The sequence below is a fragment of the Mchenga conophoros genome, linkage group LG19, assembly GCF_057382185.1.
Source record: "Mchenga conophoros isolate Kocher_MC1m ecotype Shallow Benthic linkage group LG19, M_conophoros_male_GT1.1, whole genome shotgun sequence".
Lineage (NCBI taxonomy): Eukaryota > Metazoa > Chordata > Actinopteri > Cichliformes > Cichlidae > Mchenga > Mchenga conophoros.
In genome coordinates this window covers 10,286,151-10,305,858 of record NC_140544.1, presented here as the reverse complement: position 1 = coordinate 10,305,858, position 19,708 = coordinate 10,286,151, and the positions used below count along the sequence as shown (strand labels likewise).

The 19,708-nt window shown below is 43.1% G+C and overlaps 1 protein-coding gene and 1 long non-coding RNA gene across 2 annotated transcripts; both read right to left on the bottom strand.

Moving 5' to 3' along the window:
• Positions 1 to 6,879: 6,879 nt before the first annotated feature.
• On the bottom strand, positions 6,880 to 9,247 carry LOC146551768 (interferon-inducible GTPase 5-like). The gene is made up of 3 exons (XM_085256986.1): positions 9,057 to 9,247; positions 8,390 to 8,954; positions 6,880 to 7,698 (listed from the first exon to the last, which is right to left on the bottom strand). Exons 1-3 carry the CDS (start codon positions 9,117 to 9,119, stop codon positions 7,079 to 7,081), a joined length of 1,248 nt encoding a protein of 415 aa, XP_085113112.1. The 5' UTR covers positions 9,120 to 9,247; the 3' UTR covers positions 6,880 to 7,078.
• A 4,997-nt stretch (positions 9,248 to 14,244) lies between these two features.
• Positions 14,245 to 14,601, bottom strand: LOC146551767 (uncharacterized). Its single transcript, XR_014889895.1, has 2 exons — positions 14,483 to 14,601; positions 14,245 to 14,289 (listed from the first exon to the last, which is right to left on the bottom strand). It is a non-coding gene; the product is annotated as an uncharacterized LOC146551767 (long non-coding RNA).
• Positions 14,602 to 19,708: the final 5,107 nt, after the last annotated feature.

The following is a 19,708-nucleotide window of genomic DNA, read 5'->3' as shown; positions in this document are numbered from 1 at the left end:
CTCTGACTGGAAGAAATTTGTTTAATATTTAAACCTATTTTCTGCACATTCCAGCACATAAAATATATTTTTTTTGTGTTTACACTCAGTCTTTCAAATAGATACAAGTAAAACACAGCAGAAAATAAATAAAGTCAAAGACTCAGCGGTCCTGTTGCTCTATTTTCACCTGTAAAGCAGGAGTTGGGTAGGCGGAGGTTTACCCTGGTGCAGGTGTGCCACAGCAGTCAGTGGAAGGATACGGCAGTTTCTCTGTGAGTTTCCCATTACGTCGTAGCTACTCGGAGCTTGCTTGGAAGTTTAGGGGTTTTTTTCGCTGTAAAAAGATGTTTTCTTCCCACGCACAATGCTAATGGACGCTAATGTTTTTGTCACTTTTTATGGAATCAAACTCAAAGTAAGGTCAGTACTTCCACGCTTTAAACGCTGCACGCTCATACTCTCTCCCGTACTCGATATATGATCCACTGTTGATCTGCACACAGCTGTTGTCACTAACGGCGCACTCGCTTACGTCACTGTCGTGAGACATTCTCGCAAAAAAATCACGGTTTTAGTAACGCAGCGTTCCTACGGGAAAGTAAAGGTAATCTAATTACCGTTTTTGCAATAGTAATCCCTTACTTTACTCGTTACTTGAAAAAAGTAATCGGATAACAGTAACGCGTTACAAGTAAGGGTAACGTCCTGCTGACTGACCAACAGCAGACAGCAAAAAAAAAAAACGCGTTACAAGTAACGCGTTACTGCCCATCTCTGTCCACGAACATGTCCTTTTGTCTGTCACCACCATCACGACCTCCGCCGACATTAGCTTGACAGTCAGACGCATCCTGATTAGCATCATCGGGCAAAGAGAGTCAGTACATTTTTTCCACTCTTGCCCTGTCTCACAAGTGAAAGGCATCTCTGAAGAATACCAGAATACTTTTCAGCCTTCTCATATACTTCCAAATCTGATAGCTGCAGCACTTCAGCCATAGCTTTGTTGAGCTCATTTTGCACTACATGTCTGATGGAAGCTGCATTTTGCTGCTGATGGTTTAACATGTCCAACTGCTGCTGTGGAACCAAAAACATTTTCTGTGTGTGCTCCATTTTCACCTTTTGCTGTAAGTCTGGTGATGAAGGGTATGGCAGCCCCTAATAACGGCAACAAAAATCCTCCAGATTAGTTGATGGATCTCATCTTTTTCAAAATTGTCCTTTTTGTCTGCAACCAGCCTGATCCCCCCCCCCCCCCCACCCCCTTTTTTTTTTTTTTTTTTTTTTTTTTTTTTTTGCTGTCTGCTGTTGGTCAGTCAGCAGGACGTTACCCTTCAAAGCACTGAGAGCCATCTCACACAGCCCATTAATAAAATCCATGTTAGGCATTACTAATAATATTCCTCCATACACTAGGCAGGGATTTATACAACTCCTCCAGCAGTGCAAAGTTGTTCCACATCCGTGAAGACGACATCCTTTTTTACCTCTTTAACAACTTGACGGTCTGATAACAATTTGGTTCCAAGTCTTAAATAGTCAGGCACTCTCGATTTATAATCTATTAGAAAATACCTGTATGAGGTAGATGTGTCATCATTAAAAGCTTCTAAGTAGTATTTTGTACTACGTGGAAACATCCGTCTACCTAAAATTGAGATTTGGTATTTATCTGTAGGGTTAATAAACAGAATTAAGTAACTAGTGTTCAGTGAAATTGTTCTACTGGATTTTCCCTGCCTAAACCAATTCTGAACTAAACACATGCAGCCCAAGTTCCTCTGATGAACGTATTGTGTGAACATGTTTTGAAGTTCTACGCTGTTAGAAGCTGTAACATCGTTGATAATGTGCAAGTTGCTTTTATCGGGAGGTAAAAGGTCATCGTCACGCAGAGATTCTGGTACAACATTCACAAAGGTGATTTTTCTTATCTGGAGAAGCTGTTTAAAGGCTGCCAGCAGGAGTAGATGTAAACAATATTATCAGTTTTGGTTGAAATAATGCTGGACGCATTTTCAATGACGCTTTTGACAAAGAAAGTCTTTCTACAATTACTCAGCCCACTAATAACCAGACTAAATGGGTGCTGAAGCGTTCCATCAAAGGCTTGATCCTGCTCAGTATCCATGAGGGAGCGTTGTATAATCAGGCAGCACCTTCCCTTGTTATAGACCACCTGACCTGATGGTGTCAGACACAGCAACTAAATGTGCATCCCCTGTTGGCCACAAATACCCGGACTAAGCCTTTCAATGATTCAGGGGTAACGACTTTAGAGTTAACAGCACTGAGTGTTACACCTTTACACTTAACCTGAGTCTTACCCTTTTTTGTGCTAAAGCATAGGGTTTTGGACCACCGGAGACAAACTCTGTACTGTGATCATCCTCCTCTCCAGACCCACCATCACTGAGCTCATCAGTCAGCTCGCCGAGATATGAGCCTAATGGAAGCACCCACTCACTGGGATGAGAGGTGAAGACAACTGAATCTGTAACAAGTCATACAACACGAGCCTTGCATAAGCTGTTGTCATTGACAAAGACATTCACATCCTTCACCGGCGACCCTCTACCATCAGCGTGACACCACTGGACCATAGCTACATCATCAGAGATGAAACAAAGCTGATGTCATAGTGGTCACTAAACATCACTAATCATCTGTCAGGGTCTGTAATCAGCTCACAAGATGGCATTTCTGCTCACATGGAGAACCGCAGTTTATTACAACTGCTGATTTGTGTTTAAAGAAAAAACAAAAACAAAACAATCTTAGTGGGTTCTGATGTCCTTTGTCTTCAAACTTCTGCTGTTTCTCAGCTGCTTTCACATTTTTTGGGTAACCAGATGCCTGCTGCTTGAATTTCAAAAATGTTTTGACATATGGTTTAAACAGTGTGTCAGTCTTGTTCTCAGAGCAACCACCTTCTCACAACTCGCGTAATACAGCTCACCATATCAGAGCTTAGGGTTAGGGTACATGCACGAGCAGAGGTAGCAAAGCTGAGGTCTGCTGTGTTGGTGTTTATTATGGAAAGTTAGTTGTAGTAGCTCAGCCTTCACCCACAGCCCAGAGTCTGAACAGCAGTAACAAGAAATCAGGTTACAGAATCATTAATGACCCTTTACAGAAAGGACACCGAGGGAGTCTAACAAACAGTAATGTTTGCCTAAAGCTGATGCAAAGCTACTTTAATACATTAAAAAAAGAAAATCTGCTGTTATCAGCCTAAAATATATCAAGAAAGGATCAGCAAGCTAAGAGGAGCCAAACCAATAATTTTAATTTGTGTTGAGTGTAAAAACCACTGGGGAAAAAAAAAAAAAAAGCTGCATTTTCATTAGGAAGAGGGCCGTTTTCCTCCAGGGAGACGCATCCCAGAAAACATCCCAAAATTTGTCTCACTCTGAAATAAGTGATCACATAGGAAACTCACCTTCCTATAGGAAGTCTCCTCTTTGCTTGAGTCTCTTTCTTTTCTCAGCTTGTATATTGTTGTCAATCTTTGAGCGAACGAAGCAGAACAGTTCTTGTGAGCATGCTCACAAGAACAAATGTTATGATATTCTTGTGAATATCATAACATTTTAAAACTTAGCATACTCTGCTTAATGTGTCACAATTAAGTTAATAAAAATGAAATGAAAAACAAACATTTGATCTATGCTGAAGTGAAATTCTGCAGATACAAAATTTAAAAAAGAACAATATTAAGTAGAGCACTGATATAATTTTAGTTCAATGAAAATAATATTTCAGTTAAATTCATTTCTCATTGAGTCAAATGTCTTCATTCACAAACAGTGCTGTCTTACACGCCACACGTCTGAACATCAGACTCATCGTTTGGCTGAATGTAGTGTGAGTCCTCTTATCTCTGTGTTTATTATTCTCCTGTTTCAGAGTTGTTGATTTGATTGTTGTTAATTACATTCACCTGCGTCTCCTCCCCCTCCTGCGTCTAATCTACAATCATTTACTTCTGCATGAAATGATTCGAGTGCCGCCTCCTCCAATGAGAAATGACGATAAAACAGTGATTAAAAATCTCTGAAGAACTGCAGCAACTAAAAAGACAAAGGATGAATGCTGCAGAAATAAAGGTTGATTCTGTTCATCTGAATGTGAACCTTTTGCGATTTACTTACCTGGATGACTGAGCATCCATCAAGACCTTCATTGAAGGAATCAGATTTCTAATTTTGTTCACATTTATTTTATGCTCCTTTTGCAACCTTTCAATTTTATTTCCCAAAGACTCTGCAGTGAGTTTGACATTGTGTTTTGCAGCCAGACCCTCAAATGCTTCAAGTTTTTGGAGACTTTTCTAGTCATTCTGACTTTAGAAAAATCCCTGACTCAGCTTATTACAGATGATTCAAACCACATTTTGACAAATCATTCATTTCAAATTCATAATGAACGCGATAAGTTACACGTCTTTAATGCATCATAAACAGCTCAGCAGACTTTTCACCAGTGGACACGTCACAAATAACCGCTGCAATCAGTGTTTTCTTCCATACACAGCCGTTTATTGCATGTCTGGCTTTATGTTTCCACAGCTGAGATTCTGTGTGTACAATTACAGTTTCAGTGCAGCGTGAGTCTGTTCACACTGAAGTGATTCCATTTCTCAATGACCTCTTGAAATCCATAAAAGCAAATAACTGCAGTATTTCAATGTGGATGAAGTGACTTGATATCAATGAATCCACTCCAAGGATGAAGTAGGGAATGCTGCTTTGCTGTTTTTAATCAGTCTCCAAACATTTTCCACTGAGCATTTATCGAATATTTCAGCAATCCATCCACATCGCAGTCAAACCCGAGCACGTACAAACTACTTGAAGGCTCGAGACAAGACAAGACGACTGACACGCACAAGCGAACACGGTCAACAAAAACCACACTGTCCCTACTCACCCATTCTCCAGGCCGCCCGACCGGTAACCAGGTGAATGTATTTCCCACTCGTTCATTAAGAAATTCACACTGAAATTTTAAAATTAAAAAAAAAAAAAAATCTTTTGACAAGTTTGGTTATATTCCACTGAACACAGTGAGGCATGAGGGTAACACCTCCCACGTGACAAAGAAGCTAACCGTAATCCCTGGAATAGACAAGCAACACCATACACACAACACTTTATCACCACAAAGTCCATATGGCTCCAACACTGTGTTTGGAAAGTGTTTGTTTTTCTAAATTTTAACAAAAAAAGATTTTCAAAGATATATTGCAGCAATGCAAAGTTTGTACAAGGGTTTTTTTTTGCAAATGTTGATATTTTACCTACAAATTGATGTGAAATATGATGTCTGCAAAGACCTAAGTTGTGGATTTTAGCTAGAACAGCATAATTAATATCTGTATTATTCCTCTGACCCTGTCTGCTGACAGGTCCTCTGGTGCTGAGGTGGACTCCTCCTGTGATTTAGCCCACTTACTTACAGAGACAGAGAGACTGATTCCCTTCTTTTCCACTGTCTCATCCACACTTTCACACACAGCTGGTGATGCTTAAGACCACTGACTCACATTTTTGGATTCTTATTTTCTTTTGAACCCAGAGATTTTTGGACTCTACCCTTCAGATAAGTTTTTATTTGGGTCTGTGTACAATAAGCTGCTGTGAGGGATGTTCTCTTTGTGTGAGTGATGTTTGGGATTTTCATGGAAATTCAACTTATGTAATCAGATTTTTCTAGAAGCGTTTCAAAGTCAGGTTACCAGGGTGCGCCCGACATTGAGACCTGAGGACTAACACGTGGCTAAGTCTTTATGCTGGTAGTTTTATGTATTAAAATGTTTTTTGTAATTTTCTTTTTCATCATTGTGGCATAAACCTGTGGTTGTCAAATCTGTGGTTCGGTTCACTAAAGCCAGCTTGTTCTTTAAATTTGCATCCCTGCCTCTGTGTCTCATTTAAACACACGGCTGTGCTCCTGTAATCAAACCTGTTGGTCCATTAATATAATCTATTCAATAATTGTCACCACTGTGTGACAAGAATAAAACAACATCCTCCAAACCTGCAGCAGGAGAATAAAAACTGTTCAGGGTTCTTGATGTTTAAGATCAGATTTTTGAAACTAGATGAAAACACGAGGAATGTTTAATTTTCCTGTAAATCTTTCCTCTATTTATTGTCCTTATATAGTTTGCTATTATTAATACACACAGCATCACAAATAATTGTTAAATTTAAAAACTGCAGTCACAGTTTCTCATTATTTCAGACCAGGCCACCAACTGCATTTTATTTTTATTTTATTTTATCCATTTCATTCTACTGCTGACCCTCATCCACCTTTTACCAGCTTGTCCTTCATTTGCTTTTTGTATTTCCAGCCTATAAAATTTCTTCCTGTCTTGTTTTGTGTGTTTGCTCCTTGAATTCAGAGCTCTGACCTTCTGTCCTTCTCTCTGCTGTGTTTCTGTCACAGCCACTTCTCTCTGACTGGGATTGGCTGCTCAGCCTGAAATGTTCTGCAGGAAAACCAAGACTCATATTTCTGATGACTGTAAAATGACGGTAGGTTGATTTTTTTTTTAGAACAACTCACTGAAAGTCGCTCAGTTTAGTTTCAGATTATAATTATAGATCTGTATACATGTACCAAATAAATCATTGCGTTATGGAGTAAATGGGGACCTATATTACATTTACCCATAATGATCCATTTTAATGAAGCTGAGAGTTCAGTGATTCACCAGGTTTACTTATCCCCCCCAAGTTTAGGAGGATATTATGAAATACGCTAAAATACATTTTATTAATACCAGACAGGAATGATGAAGATGAACATTACTGTTCATAGTGTTGAAACTCATTACACACACAAAAAAAACCAACAACAACAATAACACTATTCAGCAGCTCTTCTATATATTACAAAGTTTATAACGTTGACACAGTTCATATCTGAGTAATGAGATCACATTTGTTCCTGTGTTGATGTGAGGAAGAGGAAACTTTCAGTGTGTGAAGCTGGGAGAAGTTAATCTGTTTCTGCTCTGATCAGAGGAAATGAGACCTGCTGAAGCCTCGGACACACTGATCAGCTTCATTGTCTTTTATCTTTACAGACCCAGAGCTTTTTCAAACACCCTCTGAGCATCATCAGCGAGCTGATTGAGGATAACATTCAGAATTTTATAAGTTGTAGTGAAAGAGAAACCCATGGCTATTGGGATTCCAATTAATGGAATAAATCTGGATACTTCCTCTGCTGCCATTAATGAAGCTGTGCATCCCACTTGGGTCATCACCTTCAAGAGGAGCTCTATAGTTATTTCTGCTGCAGCCAGTGGTGAAATGATGACAGCACACAAATCAGCGTAGGGCACACCTGTTCTGGCAGAAAGTCTCTTTAGAGACGGGATATCGAGACCAAACACATGAACAAAATGTGTGACAGCACCAACCAGCACAGCAGCATCAACAGCACTAGAAAGACCAGGAACTTGAACAGCTGCTCCAAGTGCAGACAGAGTGGCCCAGTATGTTAATTTGGACTGAAAAGCTTTTTTCTTCTTGATGATGGTCTCTGGGTTGATGTTGGGCATAGCACACAGCAGAGCATCTCTCTTCTTCATAGGAAGTTCTCTCTCTAAGGTCTCTTGTAAAAGAGAGAAATCACACCAGTGCTGCTTAAAACTCGACACCAGGAAGACCCGTGGAGACTCGATGCCTTGTAGACCTGTGTGATAGAGAAACATGTTGACATGGTTAGATTTATAAAATAATATCATAGGATCCTGTGTGGAAGGAAGAGTCGTGGATCCAATATGCAGGACTCAAGAGAAGCTTTGATGCTGGATTTACAGGTCACAAGATAAACTACAGCAGAAACCTAAGAATATTAATCAGGGAACTCTCCAAACAGAGCTCACAGCTGGAGCAGATATGATGACAACATGACAAAGAACAGTGGGAGAAATAGTAACTACAGTAGTTAACTGATGATACAGGAAGTTAACACACATGAGGGCACACACATGAGACTGTCAAAATAAAATAGGAAATAACACACCGACTCTGACAAAGACACGTGAGCTTGACACTGGGACTGAGGATGAACAGACATGGAGACACATGACAGACTGGGTAGACAAAGGATGAAACACAGAGAGAAGAACATGGGAACAGGAAAGGGAGAAACAAAGAGTAGGACTAGAGACGTACTAACAAGACAAGAGAGGGAACACGGAGACACAAGGACACACCTGAGGAGACCACGACCACAAAGGGAACAAACACCCACGGAACTCATACAAACTCAAAACACTGTGTCACTGACCCGGGAACCAAGACAAAGAATAAATAATTTAAAACTAGGATATGTTTAAAAAGTGAATCCAGATCTCACTCAGCTGTGATCAGACACTCACTGTGAACGCAGTCGTCTCTGATTACTTTAAGAGTCCTCTCAGCACTGAAGTCTCTCTTTCTCCTCTCAGCATTTATATCGTTGTCGATCTTTGATCGAACAAAGCAGAACTTTTTCTTCATCCTCCGAATCTCCTGAGCGAGTTTCACGTCATTTTCTGTGAAGCGAGTGTTTGAGATGATGAAGAAGTCAAACTTCTCAAATCCAACAAGCTTCAGGTACTTCTTAGCTGGAAACTTGGTGGTGCCGAATCCAGGAAGATCCCACAAAGTAACATTGGAATAGTTGGGATGGGGGTACAGTGTGACCTCTGAGGTGGTTTGTTTCACACCAGTAGGAGCAGCTCCCTCCTCATCATCACTCACACCTCTGAAGGAATTAACAAAGCTGGATTTACCAGAACCAGATTCTCCTGTGATGGCGATATTTAGTGGAATATTATCTTGTTTTTCTAAATGTTGTTGAATCTCTGCAGCTGCTGCAGCAATGTCTTTGTGCTGCAGGGCTTCTTTATGTCCAGGAATTTCTTCTGATTCATTGAATCCTCTGGCTCCTCCGTGCTGATCCTAAACAAAAGAAAAATAAGTAAAATTCAAATTTTATGTTAGAATGAAGAATTTGTAAATATTTCATATCTTCAGTTTATTTTCTTTATAAAGATAACTTACTGCTGCCTCGTAGTGCGTTCCATTCTCAGTTGTGTTAAAAAGCTGGTCTTCAGTGGTCTTCATGCTTCTTATCAGGATCCAGGTCTGCTTTCTGGCCAGGGCCTCCAGTTTTCTGTACACTACAACTTCAGGTGTGTTCTTGACACTGAAAGCAAAGTTCTCACTGAGGAGGGCGTTCCACAGGTCCCGAATTTTGGTTCAGAGCTGTGAGAGAGTGATCCCAGCAAACTTTGAAGCTTTAGAGAGGATGGTGTTCTTCACTTCTTGGAGGCTCTCGCTGTAAGCTGGATCAGGAGCAGCCATGGGTGGACTGCCCTCCCACAGCTGCCCACAGTATTTCACATCTTCCTGAACATCAAATTCAATGACATCACTGAAGCGCTCAGCATCACAAAGCTCCTCTTCAGCTGCTAGTTTGGTCATCTGGTCCAGATGTTCCTGCAGGCGTCTCTTTCCGTCCATGTTCTTCTTTGCTGCTGCAACATCTGGAACATCCTGAACAAACACACATCTGGGAGAAAGCTGAACTTTCTTCATCCTCATCAAAGCCTGAACAACAATCTGCAGAATATCTTGGATCTTCAACAGATCATCTCCAAAGATGCTGATCAGTGTCACGTTTCCCAGACCAACGACAAATGTCGCCAGTTCGTTGTCACGGTAACAAGTCTTGTTACCGTCCAGCTCAGGAGCCTGCAGACCTTCAGTGTCCACCACTAGAACATAGTCAAACTTAAAGTCTGTCTTCATCTCCTCTGATACTTTGAGCAGCTGCATGAAGGGACCCTTGGTACTCCTGCGAGCACCTACTGCAGGTTACATTTTATTTGTAAAGAAGTTCATTAAGTCATTACTAGTCAAAGCAGGGGTGGGGAACTCCAGGTACCAGGTACCAGGGCCCGGTGTGCTGCAGGTTTTAGATAACACGCCCTGGGTCAGCACACCTGAATCAAATGATTAGTTCATTAGCAGGCCTCTGGAGAACTTTAAGACATGTTGAGGTGGTAATTTAGCCATTTAAATCAGCTGTGTTGGATCAAGGACACATCTAAAGCCTTCGGGACCTGAGGCCTGGAGTTCCCCCACCTCTGTGTTAAAGGGATGGTTGACTCAACAGAGCTCTGACTGTTTGTCAGCCTGGCTACAGAGCTGAAGAGAAACCTGGGGTTGGGGTTGTTTCTCCAGGCTAAATGATGATCCTCTAAATTTGTGACACGCCATTTCCTCTCCAGCTTACGAGTCATCTGCTTTAGGCTACGTGTTTGAGAATTATACCACGGAGTCAGGTACTTCTGATTTGAGGCCTTAGTTTTCACAGGAGCTACAGTATCCAGAGTCGTACGTAGTGAGGAGGTAAAATTATTAACAAGATAATCGACCTCTGTTGGAGTGGTGTTCAGATAGCTGCTCTGCTCTGTGTTGGTACAGGGCATTGAAGATGATAACAGTGGGTGGATTATATTCTTAAACTTAGTTACAGCGCTTTCAGAAAGACATCTACTGTGATAAAGTCTACTCTCCACCGCTGTGTAATCAATTATTGTAAATGTAAATGTTATCAGGAAATGATCAGACAGGAGAGGGTTTTCAGGAAACACTGTTAAATGTTCAGTTTCTATGCCATATGTTAAAACAAGATCTAGAGTGTGATTAAAGTGGTGGGTGGGTTCTTTTACATTTTGACAGAACATGAACTCAACCTGGCTCAAGCTGCACCTGGGAGCCTCTCTGACAGCCAATGTTGCCTCTAAGCTGCGCGCGTGCGCAATTGCGCACTGCTGGCACGGTCTCTGCACACAGTAAATGTGTGTTGCGCACAAAAAAAAATCTAACTTGAATTTAAATGTTATTAAAATAAATACCTTAACAATTGTCTGTCTGTTGTCTGTCCCTGTGTGTTAGCCCTGCGACAGGCTGGCGACCTGTCCAGGTTGTACCCCGCCTTTCGCCCTATGACAGCTGGGATAGCCTCCAGGGCCCCCCGCGACCCTGAAAAGGATAAGCGGAAGCGAATGGATGGATGGATGGACCTTAACAATTCTGTTTTGCAGAGTTACAGACCTATCTTCCAGACCACAGACTCATAATACAAGTCAGAGCTTTATTTTTAAAAACAAGAAAGTTGTGTTTTCAAAATTGGAGTTCAAGTTATTTTTACTTCCAATAGTGTTAACATCCTACACAGGTCATGAACAAGATTTTTTTTTAATTTTCATTGTAAGTGGGCTAAAGCAGTTAATTAAAAGTAGTCTAACATAAATGTAAATGCTGTAGTTTGATAACTTTTATGAACCATGTAACTTGGATGGATTCGATGCTGGCGTGACCACAGTGCACACGTCTGCTCTTGCTCACAGTGGTCCAAGGGACGCTCAGGGAGTTTGTGTGTTCGCTCAGACACATGAAACATTAGAGGGAACATTGCTGCCAGCCTACACTGCCAAACGTAGTGCACTGGCCTATACAGCAGGAGGACTGGGCACACCTGAGGACGCTCCTGGGCTACCTTAATTGCCCAAAGGCAGGGAAAACCCTTCCTTAGTGGATATAGTACTCCTGGCTCCAAAGCCGGGAAAGTTGTCAGGAGGATTGATTGTTATTACCCTGCAGTTGGCTTGATATCTGCAATTTTGCGGGCTTTTGGACTCACTTTGGCCAAAAACTGTCAAAGGGAGTCCATTAAAAATGATGGACGACAGCGTGTGAGAACAGCGCCCAGAAAGTCCTGGAGTAGTGCCAGAATGTTATGTAACCTGAGCGACGGAGATTAAAGAAAATGTACAAAGTGCAAGTAGGATAACTGATTAGGGCAAAGTACTGACAAATGTTTTACATTGATAAAGGGAGTGATATTGAGATTTGTAAAGTTAAGGGAAAACTTGATAGTTTGAATTTAAGACGGACAGGGAATGGAAAACTATCAAGCAGGAGGAGGGGTCACTGACCCGATAAAAAGATGGGTCAGATGCGCCCTGGGTAGCTTTTTGGCTGCTGTTCGTCTGTTTGTTTTTGATCTGGATGTTCTTACGGCGAACACCCCGGGGGAGCTTTTTGCTTCTTCTGATCTTTTGCTGAATTTGATCTTTCAATAAACAGCTGGCACAGAACTCTGCTCTTCACCTGTGATCATTTTGTTTTTGATTTTTAATTGGAATGTCGACACAGAAATCAACTCCTTCTAACCTGAGCGGTACTTGGTCTCTAAAATTTGCGACTCAACAATTAGATTGATTCTGCCAGTTAGGTTTGGGTTGTTTTCTCCTTCTGAGAGAGGGACAGTGTTTTTCATACTTGGGACATGTCTGGAACTGGGCCTAATATTTTTGTAACAGTGCACTTAGAGAAAAGCTGTCAGGGGTCATCCCTCCGGTGATGATATTTTCTGTGTTGATGATTTAATAATCATCTCTCTTTTAAGCAGGTGTTAAGGTTCAAATATTGAGGAAGGAGAGTACAAACAACCATGGTCCAGAAGAGCTTGGTCAAACAATTGATTTTAATGAATACACGCGTGGGGGGACCAGCTCTGTTCGCAGACAGCGCTGATCTCCGACTACTCAAAGCATAAGCAGATATTTTATACCATCAGGGTTTGAATTTAATGACGCCCCTTCATGCGTCCTCAGACAGAATATATGCATACGTCAAATCAAAGCCACAATGACTTTTAACACAGTTTAAAAAGAACATTGTCTCCGTCTTCACGGCAGGTGTTTCCTGTCCCTTCTGACTTTCACTTCTCGTCTTGAACACAAGGCACACATCCTGCAAGAAACTGTTCCTCTTTTTGCAGAGACAAACATGACTAACCTCTCACCTATAAATGCGTCTATCTACTGTGTATGTGTGTGTATGTGTGTATGTGTCGACCTTACATGTTCTCTCATTTCACCCATTGCACTTCTGACCTTTTACGAGAACAGAGGCTCATCCTTATGTGTAACAACCTAACTGAAACTGTATGTACTATGTTGAATAAATGTTTTAATCAAGAACCTCTACTGAAAGCTTAATCAAAGAATGTAAAAGTATAAAAGACAATTTGAATAACCTGGTTATTCAAATAGCCTCGTCTAACCAGCTCCTCAGAATAACCTGCACTTAGACTCTGCTCTCGGTTTCACTTCTACAAAAGCACGCTCTGCAAACCTGCAATTTCCTGTCAGCCTGCAACTTAGTCTTTCTGAAAGACACACACTGTTTAAACATCTGAATGCAATATCAATGCTGTAGATTATATTATCAATGCAATGGTAAGGATGATGATTATTAACAATAGCAGCAAAATAATTTCCCTGCTCTCCACACAGGCCTCCAAGATTGGAATTAAAAGTGCTATGAAATATTTCACTGAGAGCAGGTACAAGGTGAGCTTCTTCAGATTACAATGGGCTTAGCAGAGGTACACCTGTCTGGGACACTGACCACATCCAATGGGTCTAAAAGGATTGTAGCGATTCAATCCATAACAAAATCATAAAGAATTGTTTTTATTTAATTTCTTTTTTAGATCAGATTGCTGTCAGTGGATACTCAAATGAGTGCGCGGGTTTCCACTGTCAGCAATAATTGGTATAAATGCATGTGACTGGACTGTGATGGACTGAAGGTTTGACTGACTTCAAATGGAGATTAAAGACTTGACTTATTTTAGGATTAGAGACTTCATTTCTAGTGCCTAATTCACCCAAATAGTGCAAAAAGGGTGGATGGATGTCTTTTATTTGCAGGAGCAGGAGAATGACACAGACCCAAGAGGAGAGAGATTCTAAGTTCACATGAGTGTGTGGACCTGCAGACTTAACCCTTTAGCTGCCACTTTTCTGTGTTACTGATTTTGTTTTTGTTTTTTTTGTTTTTTGCCTGTCCCATTTGGTTCTTTAGCCATCAGAATTGTTGTCTGAAGACCAACAAGGATACCCAATGGATTTACTTTGCCAAATGGATCTTCGTGGCATTGCCGTATTGGTCCATTTGGTCGATCTTTGTTTTTATTATTTATTATATTTTATTTTCAGATGTTACAGATGGGACAGACATGAGTGAGGGATAGGAAAGGGAGAAAGAAAGAGGAAGGAAAGGAAAAACAGAAGGGGAGAGGGACTGTAATGTCCTCTGCCTCTAACGCCTTGCTAGAGTCGACATTCAGACTAAACTCCTCTTCAAAATGACCACGCAGACAAGAGGGTTTGACTTCACTCCCTTTACTTAGGCCAGTTGAAGTAGGGTAAAACTGAGAAACAACATGACATGAAATGCTCTTAGAAATCATAGATGAGGAGAAATACACAATAACAGTACAATGACTTGTTTAGCCGAAAGCGTTAGCTAATTCCCTCTTTACAAACGTTTCTATTAAGCAAACACTGCAATCACATTTCTTCAAGTAGATTGTTCATTAGTAAAGATGGAACAGAATTACATACCGACAATGCCCTTAAAGACCGTCTTAAGGGAGACAAATGCCACTACAGCAGCGGACGGGAGAACGGGAGAAGTCCTTTCCCCAAACAATAACATGCGCTTTCTGATGACATCATAGAACAGAGACGGATTTGAGCACGTTACACCAGGTCATGCCAAAAGGGGGCACTAAAGAGTAACTTTCTCAGGGAAAATCTATTTAAACAGAATACGGTTACATGGTGACAGAACACTCCCCGTCTGAAACTCAGCAGGTTTCACCTATTAAGGTCAAACACATTTCAGTCATCTGGAGGAATGAGCAAGATCATCTCATTCACGGGTCGGACGTAAAGCTTTGGTCCCTCTTTCTTAATGACCTTCACTTGCACTTTGCGCACCCTTCCGTCTTTACTGGGATACACATCGACGATGATACCTAAGGGCCAGTCGTTCCTGCTACACTGACTGTCCTTAAGAAGCACCACACTTCCTTGCTTAAGGTTTGGCCGGTCAGAAGTCCACTTTGTTCGACACTGTAGTGTTGACAGATACTGTTTCCGCCACCTGTCCCAAAATGTGTTAGACAAGCTTTGGACCCTGCGCCACTGTTGCTTCAATAGGTCTTTATGTCCAAAATCTCCTTCTGGTACTGGGCATGGACCTACTTTCTGAGTAAGCAATGAAGCCGGTGTAAGAATGAAAGGATCTGTAGGATCATTTGACACGGGCACCAATGGTCGACTGTTCACTATGGCCGAGACCTCAGCCATGAATGTTGTGAGTACCTCATGCGTGAGTTTGGAGGAGCCCATCTGAAGAAGCATCGAGTCCAGGATACGACGTGTGATGCCGATCATCCTTTCCCACGCTCCTCCCATATGAGAGGAATGTGGTGTGTTGAAGGTCCACGTACATCCGTGTTCTGACAGAAACCTCTCCATGTGTTTCCCATCAAGATTCGAGGGAATCCCCATATCCTTGCAAGCTCTGGTGAAATTAGTACCCTGGTCGGAGCGTATGCTTTTCAAAGGTCCTCGAATCGCCATAAACCTTCTGAATGAGTTTATGAAACTGGAGGCATCCAATGACTCAATTACCTCAATGTGTATAGCTCTGACACACAGACAGGTAAAGAGGACAGCCCACCTCTTACTTTCGGCGTGGCCTCCTCTCGTGCGACGGGCTGATACAGACCAGGGCCCGAACACATCGATGCCGACGTTGCTAAAGGGTGGTTCCATGCTGAGCCTGTCAGGTGGCAAGTCTGCCATCTTTTGGACTTCACACCTCCCTCTCAGCCTTCGACAAGTGACACACTCGAAAACGAGTCTATTAATGCATCTCCTGCCACCAACGATCCAGTAACCTGCAGCTCGGACAGCCCCTTCAGTGAAAAGACGTCCTTGGTGACGTACCTGCTCATGAAGGTGACGCACTATGAGAGTGGTTACGTGATGCCGTCCAGGCAGGACCAGTGGCCGTTTCTCGTGGAATCCTATTTTTGCCTCAATGAGGCGACCCCCGATCCTTAACAGCCCGTCTGAGTCAATGAAAGGATCCAGGGCAACGAGTGGGCTGCTCTTGGGAATGTTGGCGTTTGATGCAAGACACTCCAGTTCTTTCCTATAGACCTCTTGTTGAACTGCTTTGATAATGACTAGCTTACTCTGTTCAAGAATATCCCTGGTTGGGGGTGTGCTGCACTGGTGCCAACCCTCACATTTCTGAGCGACACACTCCGTTCCTTTTTTGAAGCTCTGAACAATGTGAATAAGGGTACCAAGAGCCCTTATGAGGGAACCCCAGCATGAGAAGCGATTGAACCGCCCAGAGCCGAGATGTTTGAGGACAGTGACCGACAGTGTTGTGACTTGAGGCCTGATTTCACTGTCTTGATCTGGTTCCAAAAGGTCAAACCTCTGTACCACCGGTGACGCCCCTTCAAGTCGAGACAAGAATGCCGGTCCAGAGAACCATATTGTGTTCTCAAGGTGGTCTGCTGTGATAGACCGTGAGGCGATGTCTGCGGGGTTGTCTTCTGAGCAGACATATCGCCACTGCTGTGGCGTAGTGCTTCGTCTGATCCTCTGGACTCGGTTGCTCACGTATACATAAAACCTTCTCTTCTCATTGTAGATATATCCGAGCACCACCTTACTGTCTGTGTAGTAGGTGACTGCGTCAAATACAATGTCTATTTCGGAGGTGATGACCTCAGACAGAGTTACTGCCATGACTGCTGCACAAAGCTCCAACCGAGGTATAGTATGCTCTGGACGTGGGGCCAGTTTGGCTTTACTTGCAACCAATCTAGTGCAGCATCCCCCATCTGCATCCACAGTCTTCAAGTAGGCAACGGCAGCTACTGCTTTCTCTGAGGCATCTGAGAAGACACAGAGTTCTGTTAACTTGACAGTAGATGGTGACATGTTTGAGTATGGTCGGGGGATCCTCAGATGTCTTAACTCCTGCAGAGAATCTCTCCAACTTTCCCACACCTTTTCCTTTTCTGCTGGTAATGGGGTGTCCCAATCTGAAGATTGTGAGGCCAGTTCTCGAAGCAGCAGTTTCCCTTGAATTGTCACGGGGGAGACGAATCCTAGAGGATCGTACAGGCTGTTCACCGTTGAGAGAACTCCTCGTTGAGTGAATGCCTTTCTCTCGTCCTGGACGCGGTAAGTAAAACAGTCTGAATCCAAGTCCCAGTACAGCCCAAGGCTACGCTGCATTGGTAGAGTGTCAGCAGTAAGGTCCAAATCTTTCAGGTCTGTGGCATGATCTTCACTGGGAAAGGCCTTCATGACCTCCTTGCTGTTCGAAGCCAGCTTATGCAGCCTAAGGTTAGAGCGAGCCAGCATTTTTTGAGTTCTTTTGAGCAGGTCGATAGCTGCGTCTGTTGTGGGCAAGGACTTTAACCCGTCATCTACGTAAAAGTCACGAGTGACAAACTGTTCTACGTCCTCCCCATACTCCTTCCGGCCTTCCTGTGCTGCACGTCTAAGACAGTAGATAGCCACAGCCGGCGAAGGACTATTTCCAAAGACGTGCACGTTCATACGGAACTCCATAATCTCTTTCTCTGGGTTGTTCTCTTTAAACCAGAGGAACCTGAGGAAGTTCCGGTCTTCAGGACGCACCTTGAAACAATGAAACATCTGTTGCACGTCCACAGTGAAGGCGATCTGTTCTTTCCGAAACCGAAGGAGGACTCCTACCAGGGTGTTGTTGAGGTCTGGTCCCGTTAGGAGTACTTGGTTCAGAGACAAACCTTTGTGCTGGGCACTGGAGTCGAAGACGACTCTTATTTGGGAGGGCTTCTTGGGATGGTAAACCCCAAAACAAGGTAGGTACCAATGCTCCTCATTAGGCTTCAGAGGTGGGGCTTCTTCAGCGTGCCCATTCTGAAAGATCTTTGCCATGAACGAGACAAACTCTTCCTTCATTTTAGGCTTCCTTCTGAAGGACCGCTGTAGAGATTTGAGACGTTCAAGTGCTTGCTCGTGGTTATGAGGGAGCTTTGGTCGTAGAGATCTGAAAGGCAGGGGAGCCACCCACCTGTTTTCTTGGTCCTTATAGACCTCTTGCTCCATGATGTGGATGAACTGTCCGTCCTCGATTGAAGGAGCTTCTTTGTCGTCGTCCTTTGTTGTCTGGAACACATTACAGTCTAAGGTGGCCCATTTCTCACTAGCAGGGAGATGTTTGCATGTTAGGGGAAATGAAGGGGAGCTACCACTACTATACTTCTCTTTTACATAGTAATCGTTTGGGCATGGCTGAAAGAGAGAAGGACGTCCATTTTTCAGTACGTTAGTGTAGCAAGAGCTGATAACCGTAGGTCTGTGGACATCTCCAATGCACACATCTCCTACAATAACCCAACCCAGATCCAACTTCTGGGCATAGGGTGCGTTTTGTGGGCCATTCACTTGTCTTCTGACCTTATGAACTCTGATGATATCTCTGCCTAACAAGAGCAGGATGGAAGCTTGGGAGTCCAGCTTTGGAATGTGTTTTGCAAGGGCCTTCAAATGACTGTGGTTTAATGCTACCTCTGGTGTTGGTATTTCTGCGCGGTTATTTGGGATCTCGTTGCATTCAATCAGTGACGGCAAAGAGAGTGTGACACTCCCGTTAATGGGTTCGATCACAAAGCCACGTGCTTGTCTGCCTTCTGTCTCTTGTGTTCCGGCACATGTCTTCAAAGTGTATGGTGAAGGAGGCCCTGCAATGTTGAATAGGTCGAAAAACTCGGTACGTGCAAGTGATCTGTTGCTCTGATCATCTAATATTGTGTATACCGTAACTGCAGCTTCAGGGCAGTCGGTTGGGTACACCCTGGTCAGACATATTTTTGAGCAGGAACGCCCTGCGGAATAATTTCCGCAGACCTCAGTACATGCTGTGGAAACATCACCTTCATTCAGGTTGGAATTTCCCTCCCCGCCCTGATCTGGTGCGGAATGTGCTGTGTTGGTGGACCATGGGGCAGATCCAGGGTGGAGGGCTGCAATGTGGCGCTTGCTTCCACACTCTGAGCAGGAGATGTCGTTTTCACAATTCCTTGCCAAATGTGTGGCTCTGCAGCACCTGTAACATATTCCGTACCTTTTTAAGAGTGCTTTCCTTTCTTCCATTGGCTTCTCTCTAAACCCGCGACACCTGGGTAAGGGGTGGGGTTTGTTGTGTAGCGGGCAGCGCTCTGCTGGATCATCTCTAGTGGATGACTCGCTTCCAGATTGGGTGCGAAACGATGCAGTCCTTGTACTGTTGAAAAGGGGCCAAGGATCCGGCGAGACCCTCGTTTTAAAAACTGCCACAGCTTTGTGACCTTCGGCTTTAGACGATTGCTTACTGCCTAATAACTCACTACTGTATGCTGTCTGTGTGAGGCCAGGGTCGTTGCGCATCCGTGCTTCCCGACACACAAAGTCTACAAAGAAACCGAATGGGGGATAGGGAGCCCCGCGATCTTCTTTGTACTTAAAGCCTAAAGAAAGCCATTTTTCCTGGAGATAAAATGGCAGCTTCTGGACGACAGGGGTAACACCACGAGGGGTATCCAGATAACTAAGCCCAAGCAAGTCACCATCTTCTTTGGCAGCCTGTATCTCCGACAGCAAGTCTCCCAGCTCTCTTAGTTTACGACCATCTCTGTTTGGAATCTTGGGAAAGTTGTCTAATCTTTTCAAAAAGGCACCCTCGATGACCTCTGGTGCACCGTAGCACTCATTAAGCCTGTCCCA